General features: G+C 37.7%; 1 protein-coding gene across 1 annotated transcript in view; it reads right to left on the reverse strand.

Annotated features, from left to right (window-relative positions):
- Positions 1–1470: 1470 nt before the first annotated feature.
- CNBD1 (cyclic nucleotide binding domain containing 1) overlaps positions 1471–16637 on the reverse strand; it is a 308432-nt gene continuing 293265 nt past the window's right edge. The window contains exons 10-11 of the mRNA XM_075550829.1: positions 9827–9936; positions 1471–1635 (exon numbers count right to left, since the gene is read on the reverse strand). Of these exons, the coding sequence (XP_075406944.1) occupies positions 1471–1635; positions 9827–9936 (275 nt within the window). The remainder of the gene's footprint in view (positions 1636–9826; positions 9937–16637) is intronic.

Here is a 16637-nt window from a genome sequence, read left to right on the forward strand (position 1 = left end):
TTAATTCTCTTCAGCTTAATCCTAAAATCCCAAATAAGCAATTGGTAGTCTGTTTCACAGTCAGCTGCATGTTTGATAGATTTCAGACTAAAGTTATTGGTAGAATATTTAAAATGTTTTCACCACTAGCTTTTGGGCTTGGTCCATAAATTTGAACAATAGTTTTCTAGATTGGCATTCCTTGAAGGCAGATAGATATAATGCCATCACAAACAGCACTGTACTTCATGATGGATTTAGCAAGATCCTTTCTGGCTACGAATGCCACACTATTCCTCTTGTTTCCCTCTTTGCCAGAATAGTAAATAGTATGATTTTTCTGACTGAAAAAAAAGGCCAATACCTGTCTTTTTTAGGTCATGATTATGTAACATGCATTCCATTTCACTTTTGATTACTTCCAGTATTCATACAGTCATACTTTTTGATTATTAGTAGATTTGTGAAGCTGTTCTCTTTGCCCCGTCAGCAAATGAAGGTCCCAAAGACTTTAGGCCCATGGCCTTTAAGCCATTTACATTATTGTGGTAATGCTGAGAGCAGCAGTTCTCAGTCAGATTTTGAGTGCTTGCTGACAAGAGGGGCCCATGCTCTGGAGTTGTCTCTGCTAGGCTCTACTTCCATTTGTGAGGTTGTCAGTTTCTGATAATATTTCCATGCTGTCCATTAGGTTTTAATGGCTAGTTCCTCAGGACAGCCTAGTCCTTCTTATAGTCTGTTCTTACTCTGAAAGTTCCACTGAAAGCTATTCAATTTGGATGATACTGCAGTTATTAGAAATATCAGTGACATAGTTTCTAGTATCACAGAAACACAGATGCCACCACAGTATGACAAACTGCCAAGTGATGGTGTATTAGTCTGGTTTGACTAGAGAAACAAATTCATAGACACTTATTTGTGTATAAGAAAGAGATTTATATACAAGAACAGTTGACTATTGAGAAAACATCCCAGCTCAGGCAAGATCAAGTCCATAAGTCAGATATTACCCCATATGTTGATACTAGTCCATAAATTCTTCTTTAGACTCACGCAGTCATGCACTGATGCTGAATGCAGGAAAATAACAGCCCAGTGGTTGGAAAATCTTATGGATCCAGTGGTAGTAGAGGCATCTCAGCACTGCCATGTGTCTCCACGTGGCTCCTCTAGCTCTGAGGCTCTGGCTACCATCAGTCTTTCTCCATGCAGCTTGTCACACGAATTTCTCGCAGAGAGTGAGTGTGTGTCCCAGCTACAGTGAGCTATTTATCTCCATAGTACTTCCAAATAAGGTCACCAAGCTGTGCCCTGATAAACTCCACCTCTTCGCTCTTCATACTCTCAAATTGACAACAGATGATGTAACTACCACAGATGCATAAGATACACACACACACACACACCTACACACACACATACTATATGCTCTGATTTGTCAATTAAGTATGACCATCATTTTTCTTAACCCACCCACTAAAATTCCATTTATTTGTATTTACCCAACAAGTCTGTGTCTTTGATGATGGCCATCTCAGTCTCTGTTCCAGTGATGACTGTGCACGTGAATGGAACATGAAGAAGAATGCTGACCTCACCAAAAGACTCATTCTCCGTAAGTTTACCCACATGGACAAGTTTCCGGATTTTTTTCTATAAGAGATACAGAACATGTGTGTTTATGAAATCATCATATTATAAAGAACAAATAAAGCTGACACCAGAAACTTACTGTTGATTAATCATGCCATTTCTTTAGTTTATTTAAAGCAAACAATATTTAGTTCATTTAAAATAAATTCAGGAGATTTATCCAACATGGCAGTCTATGTAGATATATAGTCAACTTCTCTAAAAGAAAGACCTAGGGAACCAAGCTGAATGCATAGACATGACAATCTTGAAACACACCAATTCAGAGGAAAGAAGAAAGCAGTAGATCAGATACTTACTAGATGCAGACATGGATCGAAACAGTCAATAAGGAGAGTTGCAAGATAATAGATTTCCAAGTGGTTGGTCTAGCACAGAGTGTGACCACTTTGAATTATGGCAAGCAGCATTCTGAAAAATACTGTAGCCAGATAATATGCTCCACTCCCCCAGGACTACACTGATACACACAGCAGTTGTTGGTGCCAGAGAAGTATGATTTAGCTCCTTATCCCTTTGTTCCCCAGCAACCAGGATTATGGTAGAAATGATTGATGGCAGTGAGTGAGTGACAAATTTAACAAAGGAAATGAAGATAATACACATAGTATGAATGAGAAATGAGGGCCATCACAGTAGGACTTAGGGAAACAAAGAATGTAATAAAAGAAAATCAGGAAGAACTGAAGTGGAATACATAAATATCAATGTTCTAGGCAGGAGTGTGCTGAAATGGAAAGGTATTGGCCATAATGAACCAGAAAATCATAATGTTTACTACAGTGGGAATGAAAGAAAAATTCAAGAGGTATGCTGTTGCACTCATCATCCAAAGGACATTTCAAAATATCTCATAAGTGCACTGCTGTTTATGATAGGATAAAGTCCATACGCATGCAAGGACATCCAGTCAATACAACTGTTATGTAATTTTAGGCACCAACCCCTAAAGCTAGTGTAGCAGCATCGTCAGTTTGAAATTGAACAAACATGAAATCAGGGTGTATTAATAATTATTGGCAATTGGAATGCAAAAATGAAAAGCAAAGAGAAAGGAACAGTAGCTTGAATTTATGGTCTTAGTATAGAAATGAAGCTGGAGATAAGACAGAATTGTGCAAATCAACAACAGGAAAGGCAGCCACATATGGACTTCACATGACATCTGTGGAATCAGACAGTAAGAAGTTCCACAGTTAAAATAAGACCAGTGGCCAACTGTAAAGCAGACTATCAATTGCTCATATTATAGCTCAGACTTAAATAGAAGAAAATTAAAAGAAGTCTATGAGAGCCCAAATATGACCTTGAGCATATCCCATCTGAATTTTAAAAACATCTCAAGAACAGATTTGGTGCCGAAGAACTAATGACATCAAGAACACCACATATGCCAAATGCAGATCATTCGAGAGATAGAAAGGAGAGAAAAGATCAAAATGGGTCAGATGAAAACTAAGATGCTCTTAGTTAAGGTACATTAAAACAAAAGAAGAAGTCAAAGAACCAAATAGAAAATTTCCACGGGCAGTTTGAGAAGACAAAGTAAAATATCATAATGAGAGGGGTAAAACCTAGAGTTACAAAAACCAAAAAACTCGAGCATACTCAGCATATCTTAAACTGAAAGAATTCAAGAAATAAATCAAGCCTTAGTTCCAATAATATAGGATTCTATGGACAAGCTATTGAATGATGCAGGAAACTTCAAAAGAAAATGGGAAAAATACATAGAGTCACTGTATCAAAAAGAACTAGTCAACATTCAAACATTTGAAGAGGTATAAGCAAAAACCAATGGTACTGAAGGAAGAAGTCCAAGCTGCTCTGAAAATACTAGCCATAAACAAGGCTACCAGAATTGATGGAATACCAATCTAAATGTTTCAATAAACCGATGAAGCACTGGAAGCATTCAGGTATCTATGACAAAAAAGTTGGAACACAGTTATTTATCCATATTTGTACCCATTGCAAAGAACATTGACCCAACAGAATGCTCAAATAACAGAAAAGTTTAGGCTGCATTCAGAAAAGGACATGGAACAAGAAATATTGATGTCAGAGAATACCAGAAATATATTAACATATATTTTGTTGACTACATTTAATCAGTTGTCCATGTGGATCATAACAACAGCAACAAAAAATTATGGATAGCCCCAAGAAGAATTGAAATTCCAGTACACTTCATTGTACTCATGTAGAAACTGTACATGAATCAAGAGAAAATTGTGGGAAAAGAAAAAGGGAATATTGCATGGTTTAAAACAGAAAAGGTGCAAGATAGGGTAATACACTCTCATCATACTTATTCAACTCCATGTTGAGCAAATATTTGCATCAGCATAGGAGGAAGTCTTATTATTTATTAGCAATATGCAGATGATACAGCCTTGTTTGTTCATACTGATGAGGACTTAAAGCACTTGTTGATGAAATCAAACATTACAGTCATCACTATGGATTACAATTCACAGTAAATAAACCCGAACTCCTCACAACTGAACCAACACTTATATCATGATAAACAAAGAAAACAAGGATTTCATCTTTCTTGGGTGCTCATGTTAGCAGCAATCAAGAAGTCAAATGATACATTGCATTGGGTAAATCTACTGCGTAAGACTTCTAAGTGCTGAAAAGCCAAGATGTTACTTGGCAGACCTCAAGGAGCCCTGACTCATACTACAGTATTTTCAGGCACCTCGAATGTATGTAAAAGTTGGAAAGCATAAGGAAATAGAGGAAAGGAGCAGGAAGCAAAGGGCATACATAGAAGCCTAAATACAACTATGTACATATGTAAATACATTTATGAATATGGGGGAATAGACCTATGTACATATATTTCAAGGTTCAGTAGTAGAGTAGCAGGTGGACATTGGGCCTCCTCGTGCACACTTCCTCAATACAATAGCACCTTGCCCAGCTAAACAGTCAGTCCATGATACCCACCTTCCCGACATGATTACTGAAGACAGACGTGTGTATAAGCAAACATGGTGAAGAAAGCAGATGGTGCCCGGCTATCAAAAAGATATAGCGTCTGGGGTCTTAAAGGCAAACAAGTGGCCATCTAGCTCAGAAACAGCAAAGCCCACAGAGAAGAAGCACACAGCCTAAGTGAATACAAGGTGTTGAATGGACCAGGTAGCAGACACCAAGGAACAAAAACCATCATTGTGTGATCACCTTCCTCACATAAACGCTGAAGATGAATGTGTGCATAAGCAAGTGTGGTGAAGAAGGCTGATGGTGCCCAGCTATTGAGAGATATAGCATCCGGGGACTTCAAGGCTTGAAAGTAAACAAGCAGCCATCTAGCCCAGAAGCAACAAAGCCCACACGGAAGCAGCACACCAACATGTGTGATCATGAAGGACAGAGGGCACCAGGTTACAAACAACAAAGGCGGGGGGGGGGGGAAGCACATCACCGTAAATGAGGGGAGTGCACGATGGGGACCCAATGCCCATCAGTAGACAGCTGGACATCCCTTGCAAAGGGGTAGTGGAGAGGAGATGAGTCACTCAGGGTTCAGTGTAGCAACAATGAAACTCAAAGCCCTCCTCTAGTTCTTGAACACTTCCTCCCCTCCCAATTATCATGATCCCAATTATACCTTGCGGACCTGGTTAGAACAGAGGATGCACAGCAGTGCAGTAGGGATCTGGAAACACAGGGAATTTAGGACAGATGGACCCCTAAGGACCAACAGTGAGACTGACGATACCAGGAGGGAAGGGGGTGTAGAAAGGGAGGACGATCTCAGGGATCTATGTGTAACTTCCTCTCTGGGGGATGGGCAATGGGAAGGTGGATGAGGGGAGATGCCAGGCAGTGTAAGATAAGATAAAATAATAATTTATAAACTATTAAGGGTTCAAGGGGGAGGGGTGAAGGGAAATCAGGGAGGGAGAGGGAGGGAAAAAAAGGAAAACGAGCTGATTCCAGGAACCCAAGTGGAAGGCGAGTTTTGAGAATGACAAGGGCAACGAATGTATAAGGGTGCTTTACTCAATTGATATATGTATGGATTATGATAAGAGTTGTATGAGCCCCAATAAAATGATTTATTTTTAAAAGTTGGATATTGAGTAAGGAAATACAAGATGATAACTTATGCTTTGAATTATAGTGCTGGTGAAGATCACTGGAAGTACCATGGAGTGGCAAAAGGACAAACATCTATCTGGGAATGTGTACAGCCATGACGCTCTTTGGAAGAAAGGATGGTGAGATTTTGTCTCATGTACTTTGAACATGTTGTCAGGGGATACCAGGCCCTGGAGGAGGATATAATGTTTGATAAATTTGAGCAGCACTTAAAGTTATGAACTGACACAACGGCTGCAACAATACACTCAAACATGAGAACAATTTTGAGGATGGCATGTGACTCTTTTTTCCCTTCGGTTGAAATTCAGTTGAGCATAGGGTTGCTATGAATTGGGACTGACATATTGACACCTAACAAGAACAATATGAAGAACATGGGGTTTCTCTGGGATAAGCATTGGGCTGCTAACTTCAAAGTTGGCTGTTCAAACCCAACAGTCACTCTGCAGGATAAAGATGAGATTGTCTGCTTCTTTTACAATGTACAATCTCAGAAACTTAAGGAGCTATACATCAAAGTCAACCTGATGGTGGGTGTTTAGGGATGTTAAGAAACTGTATTCCCCAAAAATTTAAATATAAGAAGAAATTAACAAATTTCTATATACACACCACTTACCTAAACCAACTCACACCAATGTAGAAAATTTGAATGAATCACGAAAGAGGAAATGAATAGGTCATTAAATGCTAGCAATAACAACAAAATATCCTAGCCAAGACAGATTTACTGATGAATTCTACCAAACCTTAAGAGAAGAATTGTCCTGTACTATTCTGGGATGTGGAAGGTAATGGAATACTCCCAAACTCAGGGGATACTCCCCATTAGTATCCATTAGGGACACAGATGCAGAGTTTTTAACCAAATTTTGCCAATAGAATCCTATAATGTATCAAAATCATATATTATGACTAAGAGGAATTAATAATAACTATGAAGAAATGGTTTAGCACTAGGAAAATAATCAGCATAATCCACTACATTAAAAAACGTTAGAGAAACACAAGATTATAGTATTGAATGCAGGAAAGCCATTTGACAAAATCCAACAGTCATTCTTGATAAAAAAAATTATCAGTAAAATTGGAATAATAGGGAAAGTCCTGAACTTAATTAAGGGCATACACATAAAACCAAAGCTAACATTAGTCTCAATGAAGAGAGACTAAGAATCTACTCCAGGCAAATAGGAACCAGACAAGGATGCCTTTTGTCCCCATCCCTAGTCGACATTGTCCTGGAAGTCTGAGCTGGAGCAAAAAGACAAAAAACAGGAAATTAAAGGCAATCAAATTAGCAAAAAAGAGGCAAAGGTATTTCTATATGTAGATGATATAAGCCAGTTGTCACTGTTGTGTCCTCAAGAACGAAACACTGCCATGTCCTATTATATTATATTACCATCCTATGATATTTGAGTCCATCCCTAGAGCCACTGTGTAAATTCACCTCATTCTCCTTTTTTCTTTTTTTTGATCTTCTAATTTATCAAGCAATGATGTCCTTTACTTGGGAAAAGTCTATCCTGGTAATATGTCCAAAGTTCATGATAAGTGTCCTTCCTCATCATCTTAAGAACCATCCTGGCTACACTTTCTCCAAGACAAATTTATTTTGTTTTCTGAGAGTACATGGTATATTCATTATTCTTCATCAAAACAATAATTCAAATGAATCAATTCGTCTCCAGTCATCCTTATTCAGTGTCCAGCTTTTACACCACTATCTGACAGCAGTAATGGGGTCCCTCATTTCAGGTCCTCTTCTGAACACAGCTTGAAGTCATGGTAGCTCCCTGACAATATACTACTGTGAACATTTTCAAATTATCTTAAACAAAGTTTTACTTGCAAGTACTATTATTGATATTGCTGAACTAGCAGAAAATAAAGAACAGAGGCAGTTTGGGGAGATAATCTGACCCTAGAACTCTCCCTGCTTTTCTTGTTTAAAAATAAATGTTTTTTAAGAAAAAGAAAAGAAACACAGGAAAGTGATTTTGACCTAAGGGAAATAAAATTTCAGTCTTAACTAAAAGCCTGTGGAGACAGGCCTAAATGGCATTCAGTTGGATCTGTCTGGAGAAATATGTCAGACGTCAAGTTATATTTTATTGGAGATGTATCTGCTCCAAGCAGAGATGGATAATAAAATACAGAGTATAGATATTAGGTTTACAGGAACTAATAAAAGGTAGAAGCCTTTAAAATATTCTGGGGTTAAAGTATAATATATCACTAAGCTTTACCGCTTATATAAATGGCAAGGCTTTAGGCCAAATGTGATTAATGTAGCAGAATTCAACTAAGTTTACATAAGAAATTGGATTTTCTCAAGTTTCTTATCAACCAAGAATGATAAATTTGAAGTCTTGCCTAAAGGAGACCTAACACAATAAACGACCAAGAGGTTTAAATGTGTATATTATCTGATGACTCGCCAACAAACATATGAGGAATCCCAGCTTACCCCAATATTTCTGCATGTATCTTGTTAAACCACCCATGCAGATTTAGTACACATCAATGATCATCCAGAATTTTCCATGAACCTTTAAGTTAATGGCTGATCTGCTCAGTGCACCTGACAAAAATATCTGATCCCATTATTCTAGATATATTTTACCATGTTCTAGAACTTTGTGAAAATTAAATCATATAGAACTATAATGTACTTTGAGGGTGTTTTCGTCTTGTTTTGTTTTTTGTCCCAAATCTAGTTATTTTGAAGTTAGTTCTGTTTCACTGAAGCTTGCATGGTTCGATAATTTGAGGGCTCTCTTTCTGTTTGTTGTTTGAAACTGATGTACAACATCCCATTGAATTAAAATTCCATGCATTTGTTTCGATGCGTTCAACTGAAAATCATAACTGGTTTGTGGTTTTATATCTAGTTTGTGGTTATATATCTTTATGAAGTATTTTTTAATTTTTAATAAATCTTTTTATTGGGGCTCATACAACTCTTATCACAATCCATACATACATCAATTGTATAAAGCACCCTTATACATTCGTTGCCCTCATCATTCTCAAAATTCGGCTTCCACTTGGGTTACTGGAATCAGCTCATTTTCCTTTTTTTCCCTCCCCCTCCCTACCCACTCCCCCCTTCTCCCTGAACCCTTAATAGTTTATAAATTATTATTTTATCTTATCTTACACTGCCCTGTGTCTTGCCTCACCCACCTTCCCATTGCCCATCCCCCAGAGAGGAGGTTACACATAGATCCCCAAGATCCGTTCTCCCTTTCTACATCCCCTTCCCTCCCAGTGTCACCACTCCCAACCCTGGTCCTGAGGGGTTCATCTGTCCTAGATTCCCTGTGTTTCCAGATCCCTACTGCACCGCTGTGTATCCTCTGGTCTGACCAGGTTCACAAGGTAGAATTGGGGTCATGATAATTGGGAGGGGAGGAAGCGTTCAAGAACTAGAGGAAGGTTTTGAGTTTCATTGTTGCTACGCTGAACCCTGAGTGACTCATCTCCTCCTCACTACCCCTCTGCAAGGGATGTCCAGTTGTCTACAGATGGGCATACCACACCCAGAAGGAAGCTGAAACATAGGAAGGAGGAAGGATGGAATGGAGTACATCTTTATGAAGTATTTTTATGGACATATATTTTAATTTTCCTGAGTAGAAGGAGAGTGAGTATATATTAAAATTTATAAGAAACTGAGAAGCTATTTTCCAAAGAGATTATAATCTTTTCTATCCCCACATACAATCGATAAGCATTCTAGTTGCTTGCTATCCTAGCCTATCTCATTTCCATCTTCGCTATACCACCATACCTTGAGTGGTGGTCTACTGTGCTTTCTCCAAGATTGATGTTTCTGAAGAGTAAGGATTCTAAGCATCTTTTAATATGCTTATTTGTCATTGCTATAGCTTTCTTTTACAAAGTAAAGAAACACAATTAAGCCTAAGTGAAGCATTTGAAGATAATTTTTACAAAAGAAAATAAATACCAGTAAGCATATGAAAATGTGTCCAATGCCCTTAATTCACTTTAGTACATTACCAGTAATTGATTAAAGATAATACACCAGGTAAAAACTTACCACTTTATTCAATGGTAGCTTCACAAATCCCACAATATTTCTATATATGTTACAATATCCAGAATAAATGTAAGCCACATTGGAAATTATATTTCCACTTTCTACTATCACTGAAAATAAGAGAGAAAATTCATTATCTCATACATTTTTCTTATAAGGAAGTATTTTAGCTATCCTAGTATTACAATAAATATTAGTATATTTAATTCAATAATTAATAGTAGTAAATCTCTTAATGGTAGACAATTTACAGGGACTCTTTCTGGTATGAAAGAAAATTAGTTATGATATGTATATGATATGTTACGATGTGCATAACCATAATTTAATATGGACACAAATATTAACAACACTGAAGCAATCAAGGCAGTGCATGCTGGCAAACTGGTGTGAGAGGGAGAGAGCATGATGTAAGGACTGCTTTGTACCATATTCTGATTTCTGTCATGTAAATAAACATTTACAGTGTAGCATATTTCAGGTTTTCCATACTTTAACAAGTAGCTTTAAAAATCTATGAATTTTTAATGAAATGTTTAAAAGGATCTGCGCCCCTCTGCCCCCTCCCCTGAATAGCCAAAACCAAACCTACTACCTTCCAGGGGATTACAACACACAGCAATCCTATAGGGCAGCATATAAGTGCTCTCTGGAGTTTCTGGAGCTATAGGTTTTATGGAAGCAGACTGCCTCGCCTTACTTCCATGGTTCAGATCACCAAATTTCTAGTTAGCAGTGCACCACCTAAGTCACGTACCTCACCAGTACTCCTTCTACGGAACACAGTGGAGGCTAAAAGCAACAGCTTTGATATCATATTGAACCGAGTCAAATCCAAATTTTTCCACAAACTCTGTGGCCCTAGATAAATTACAGCTTCAGGTTTTTAACCTTTGAAATAGTAGTCCATATTCTATAACCCAAGAGTCGTGGTACCACAGTGATTCAAGCACTGGGAGCTGTGGCAGTTACATAATCTGTCAACTTGAGAAAGGGGTGGAGTTTGGTCTGTCAATCAGGTCACAGTTTGATGACCTCATTTGGAGGCACTAAGGAGATAAATAGCTCAATGGAGGCAGACACACAGACTCTCTGCTTAGTCTTCTTCCGGACAAGCCATGTGGAGCTAGGTTGATGGTAGCCAGAGCCTTAGAACTGGAGAAACCACCTGGAGATCCACAGCCACACTAGGATGTTTCCACCGCCACAGGATCCAAAAACGTTCCACTCAGTGGCCTGTGATCTTGCTGTAGATGGTGTCATTGCATGTGTTGAATGAGTCTGAAGAGGAATTTATAGACTGGTATTGGATATATGAGCTAATATTGGACTTATGGGCTCGATCTCGACTAGGCTGGGATGATTTCTTAATATAGAATTACTCTTTTATTTAAAGCTCTTTCTTATACACGTATCTATGAATTTGATTGTCTAATCTACCCACACTAACATAGATACTAACCAAAAGGTCACCAGTAACCACTCCAAAGAAGAATTTATAGACTGGAATATGTTTAGACATTCTGCTTCCGTAAAGATTACAGTTTTTGAAGCCCCACAGAGATGCTCCATTCAGTCCTCTAGAGTTGCCATGAGTCTGAATTGACTCCACAACAGCAGGCAGCTAGTTTGGGTTTGGAATTCCATACGCAGCATATGCACACTAAGCACATACCAATTATTTAGCATTATGCTTACCCTGCAGTATTGCATTATAGGCTGAGCATAACGCTGAATAGCCTAAGCCAACTAACTACCCTACAGTGGATTCCAATACACAGCAACCCTATAGGACCATGTAAAACTGCTCTCTAGATTTTTCCTGCTGTGTATCTTTATGGAAGCAGATTTCATCATCTTTCTTGATGGGAAAGCAATTGGGCATTGGATAAGGAAGACCAAAGAAGAATCAATGCTTTGGAACTGAGGTTCTGGCCAAGAATGTTGAAAATATTAATGACTAACAAGAGAACAGATCTCGTCTTAGAAGAATTATAGCGAGAATGCTCTGTAGAAGTACAGAACATGATACTTTGAAAAGCCCATTACATAGGTCAGGGGAGTTTCAAAGTGACATACTTGCTCCTTACCACTTAAAAATATATTATGCAGCATTTTTTCCCAAATGTAATACATCCTTGATTGCCTGCTTGGTGCTTCAATAGGTATTGCAGATCCTCAAACATGCCTATCTCTTCTTCTCACTTACTGTGATGCTGCTTGTGAGGATTTCTGTGTCCTCTATGTTGAAATGTGATCCACACTGAAGATGTCACGCTTTGATCTCTTCAGTAAGTGCTTCAACTCCTCCTCACTTTCAGCAAGCAAACAGATCATTTATGTTTCACAGGTTATCAACCAGCATTTCCCCAATCCTGGTGGTGTTCTTCCTTAAGTAGCCCGGCTTGAATGACTTGTTCAGTGGATGGATTAGGTACCAGTGGTGGAAGGATACAGCTCTGACGCATTCCTTTCCTGGTTTTAAATAATGCTTATTCGTTTTGAACAACTACCTATTGGACTATATCTAGGTCCCAAATAAGCACAAGTAAGTACTCTTGAATTCCCATTTTTCACAACTTTATCCATAATTTGTTCTAATCCACAAATGCCTTTTCACTTCCATGAAAAAAGTTAGCAAACGTGTTACTGGAATCTCGAAGATCCATCTGACACCAACAATGGAACCCACTCCACGTCCACTTGAGGATCTGACTCAAATTTCTGGCTGTTTCCTGTCAGTTTACTGTTGGAACTATTTTAAAAATTATTCTCAGCAAGATTTTACTTGCATGTGGTATTAATGTCATTGTTCAGTGATGTTTATATACTGAAATCAAATTGCATGGATAACTACAAGTGACTGGAATGTGAAAGTTGGAAACCAAATAGAAGCAGCAGTTGTAAAATATAATCCTGGAGATAAAAATTACTCTAGAGATTGGATGATAGAATTTTGCAAGAGAACAATGTATTGAAAATGCTCTTTATATAGTACAAAAGATGATTTATAAAAATGATAAAAGTTATTAATGGTATAAAATAATAAAGATGCTACAAAATAGCATAGTGCTTTCAAAATTATGGGTAACAGGGAAAACAAAGCAATAATCAGTAAAGAAATTTAAGGCCAACATGTTAAAGTAAACACACACTTACCATGAAAAATAACTTTGAAGTAAAGTCCAAGTGGAATTTCAATTATTTTGCTGATGTATTTTGAGATATGCTATTTATCCATTTGTTATATATTCAAAGTTTATAATAAAAATATTGTTTTTCTACTGTCGCCAATTACTTATTTTGTTTAAAGGTAATGCCAGTGTACAATGCTGTATTTCTTACAGCCAAATAATGATATTAAGCCATTTTATAATCAGGTATGAATTTTAATATATGTATAGATTGTGATATTGGAAACCCTTTACCGTTGAGTTAATTCCCATTCCCAGCAACTCTACAGAAGAGAGTAGAGCTACTGCATGCAGTCTCCAAGGACATAGTCTCCATGGAAGCAAACTGCCAGCTCTCTCTTCTAGAGGACACCATGTGGATTTGAACCACCCACTTTTCAATTAGGAGCTGGGCAATTAATGGGGTGCTGATCATAACTAACCTTCTTCTATGAATAAAAAATATTACTATGAAATCATAGAAGTTAATTAAAGAAAATTTTCCATACAAAATTTCAAAATGTGAAGCTACATCTTTCATTACGTATATACACGTCTGGGATTACTTTAAAGTAAATGCCAAGTGAAATTTCAATTATTTTGCTGACATGATTTGAAAACATACTAATCAATTTCAAACACTTCCTTGGAGAATGCTATTATCTTCCATTTAAATAATTTCAAAATGTTAGTGTTAGCAACCTTTATATACTCAACTGGTGACTCTTAAATATTATCTGTGTTTGGGGAACAAAATGAAGCCTTCAGGGGAAAGGTCAGACTTTATGATGGTTGGGATAAGGCCAATAACATTGTCCTAGGGTACCTCTTAGCTCTTACTGCCCTCAAGAAATATGCAAGGGCATTGCCATGAGGGGGATGAAAATCTCTCAGCATGATTTTTCTGGCTGTTTTCTCATCAAATCATGCAGTTATAATTTTCAAAAAAACTTCTTCATAAAACAGCCTCATAATCACAGTGTCCTTTGAGAAAATCTGTCTAGATTTTCCCTTTTAGATCCAAAAATATAGTCACCACTCTTCTGAACTGACAGCCCCTCTTTGAATTTAATTGGCCCATCAGAGCTCCTTGGAAGTAATTGTTTTGATGGGAATTTTTAATTGAAGGAATCTTAATCAGTGTAATACAAATGTATTACTGAGAAAATGTGTCTGTACTCATCACCTGATTGAAGAAATATTGAATATGGAAGTTGGAGAAAAATATTTGCATACTTTTTTTGGAATAAATGTGTGCATGTATGAACTGAAATTCAACTATTCCAAACATAAACACCTTTGGGCCTAGCCCACCACATTATACAGACTAGAGAAAAATTTCCCACAAGTTTTATTCTCAGAAGCAAAGAGTGATCTTCCATCAAAAGAATATATAGTAGTAGAGACTACTTGACTTGTTTTAGTCAATAAATGGGGATTTAAAGGAAGGCATAGAGTCGGATGGCAATAGGCACAGAAGGGTGAAATTAAGCAGCTACTTAGGAAGATGCACTACTCCTAACATTCAAAGATGCACTACAATAAATAATTTCTCAAAAGGTAAACTTTATGTGAATCATAAAGAAGCATTATTACCACTTAAAATCATAAACGCCATTGGACATTTTCTTTGTTTATCAACTTTCATTACAGTAGAAAAGTTTAACCATTTCAGCAAAACATTCATTTCCAGTTGTCTCCTTCTATAGAGGGCACATACCTTTATGAATAATGACCTTTGGTCTCTGTGCTAATCATTGCAATATCCATCTCAATGGAGGCAGTACAGCAAACTCATGCTCATTTAGTTACACAATTACTATATAAATATTTAATCATGGAAAATGGAAATTATGTTTTATTCATTTTTATCAAAGGTAATTTTATTAGTGTTCGAGGAAGAAAATTGAATTTATATTTAAAAGTTAGATTTAAAATACTCATATCAAAACACAGACTCCATGTTCTAAATTCTCAAAGCATTGGACAACTGTGAAAAGAACAAACTTGATCTTATTACGAAAAATGTGAAGGGGAAGACAATATGAAAAATTCAAGAAACTGAGCAGCATACTTTTTGTGTTTTTCCCTGTTGCGTGCCTATGGCAGGAAAGTTATAATTCTTTCTGACAAAAAATCAAGTTTACAACAATTTTCAGATCAGTTAGAAATCCAAATAGCCAAGATAAGCAGTATAATTCCTACTGATTATTGACATTATCCCTGGTACGATTAAGGTCTCAGTTTAATTGAAAAGTAGTGATTATGGGGCTAGTTAGAAGACATCCTCATTAAAATAATCCCAAGTCTATTAGCCTAAGAGATTTTTTTTTAAGCCATACAATTTTGGAACAGAAGTACATCTGAGGATCCGCAAGGTTGATGTGACTTCAAGCAGACATGAATTAATTGAATGAGCACCAGGTTTCATTGTAAAATTAGAACATTAAGGAAAGAACAATATAAAAGAATGGTACAAATCAATGCTTCTGTTCAGATTCATTTTTCCTTAGGGATAATTTTTCTGAACAAATTTCATTTTTAATTATACCTAAAGTTTACTTTTATAATGCCATCAAAAAGAAAGAGATCGCAAAAGGCTTTGCATTTATTGCATATCTGTCAAGGTTCATACTACAGAACACTAAAACAAAATTAACCCTAATATCTTCATTAATAACACTATAGGCTATATAGATAAAAATATAAGAAGCATTGATGACTAAGTAGAGACAATTTCAAAATGGAAATGTTATATAAGAAGTATTATTGATACCGGGGGAGTCTGCAGAAATCAGTTCAGGAGACCAAACTAGAGGGCCATTCCACACTGCTGGGTCGCCGGAGGAGCATCATAAAATATAAGTAGGAACAGATACACTAGGTTGTGAGGAGTTGAGGGTCTTTGGCTTACCACAGTGGAGGGCAGCAATGGCTTCACCTTAGCCCCACCACAGTTTCCGCCACAGCCAGGCTCTTTTGGCCAGCCCAAGGCCTTTACTTCACACACGACAGCTTGCCAATGCATCTGGACAGGGTTTAAATCCCTCCAGCCCCACAGTCAGGTGATTACAGCTCAGCTATATCATTACTTTTGTTTCTCTCTCTTCTCCATTTCCCCCCACAGCCTCACTGGGTCAGTTTTTAAAATTTTTTTCTCTTTCCTCTCACACATCACTGCCAAACTCCAGGCCAATCCCCTTAGTCTAGGGCATTTACTCCTGCCCTCCACCCAGCTGGGGGACCTCTACCTTCTGCAGTGTAACACACAGTTGGGAAACCCTGCCCACCTTCCTCTACAGGGGAAATCACACCCACCCTTTAAGTGACTTGACTCTTTAAGTGACTTGGGAGAAATCCTGCCCATCTACTTTCTGAGTTGTAACATGTGTCTGGGGAAATCCTGCCCACCTTCCTCCACAGGGAAGCTTACACTTAGCCTCCAAGGCCCCTGAAGGAACTCTTTCCTATCATTCGGGGTGCTTCACTTGGCTGGGGGAACCTCTGCCAAACTTTTACAGCACTCCATGTAGCTGGGATCGCCCCAGACTGTCCTCCACCCTTCACAATGCTGAGGAAACTTCTTCCCACCTACTATAGTGCCTCACACAGCTTAACGAAGCTCCAACAATAGTCTC

Source organism: Tenrec ecaudatus, chromosome 5 (genome assembly GCF_050624435.1).
Source record: "Tenrec ecaudatus isolate mTenEca1 chromosome 5, mTenEca1.hap1, whole genome shotgun sequence".
In the NCBI taxonomy this organism is placed as follows: Eukaryota; Metazoa; Chordata; class Mammalia; order Afrosoricida; family Tenrecidae; genus Tenrec; species Tenrec ecaudatus.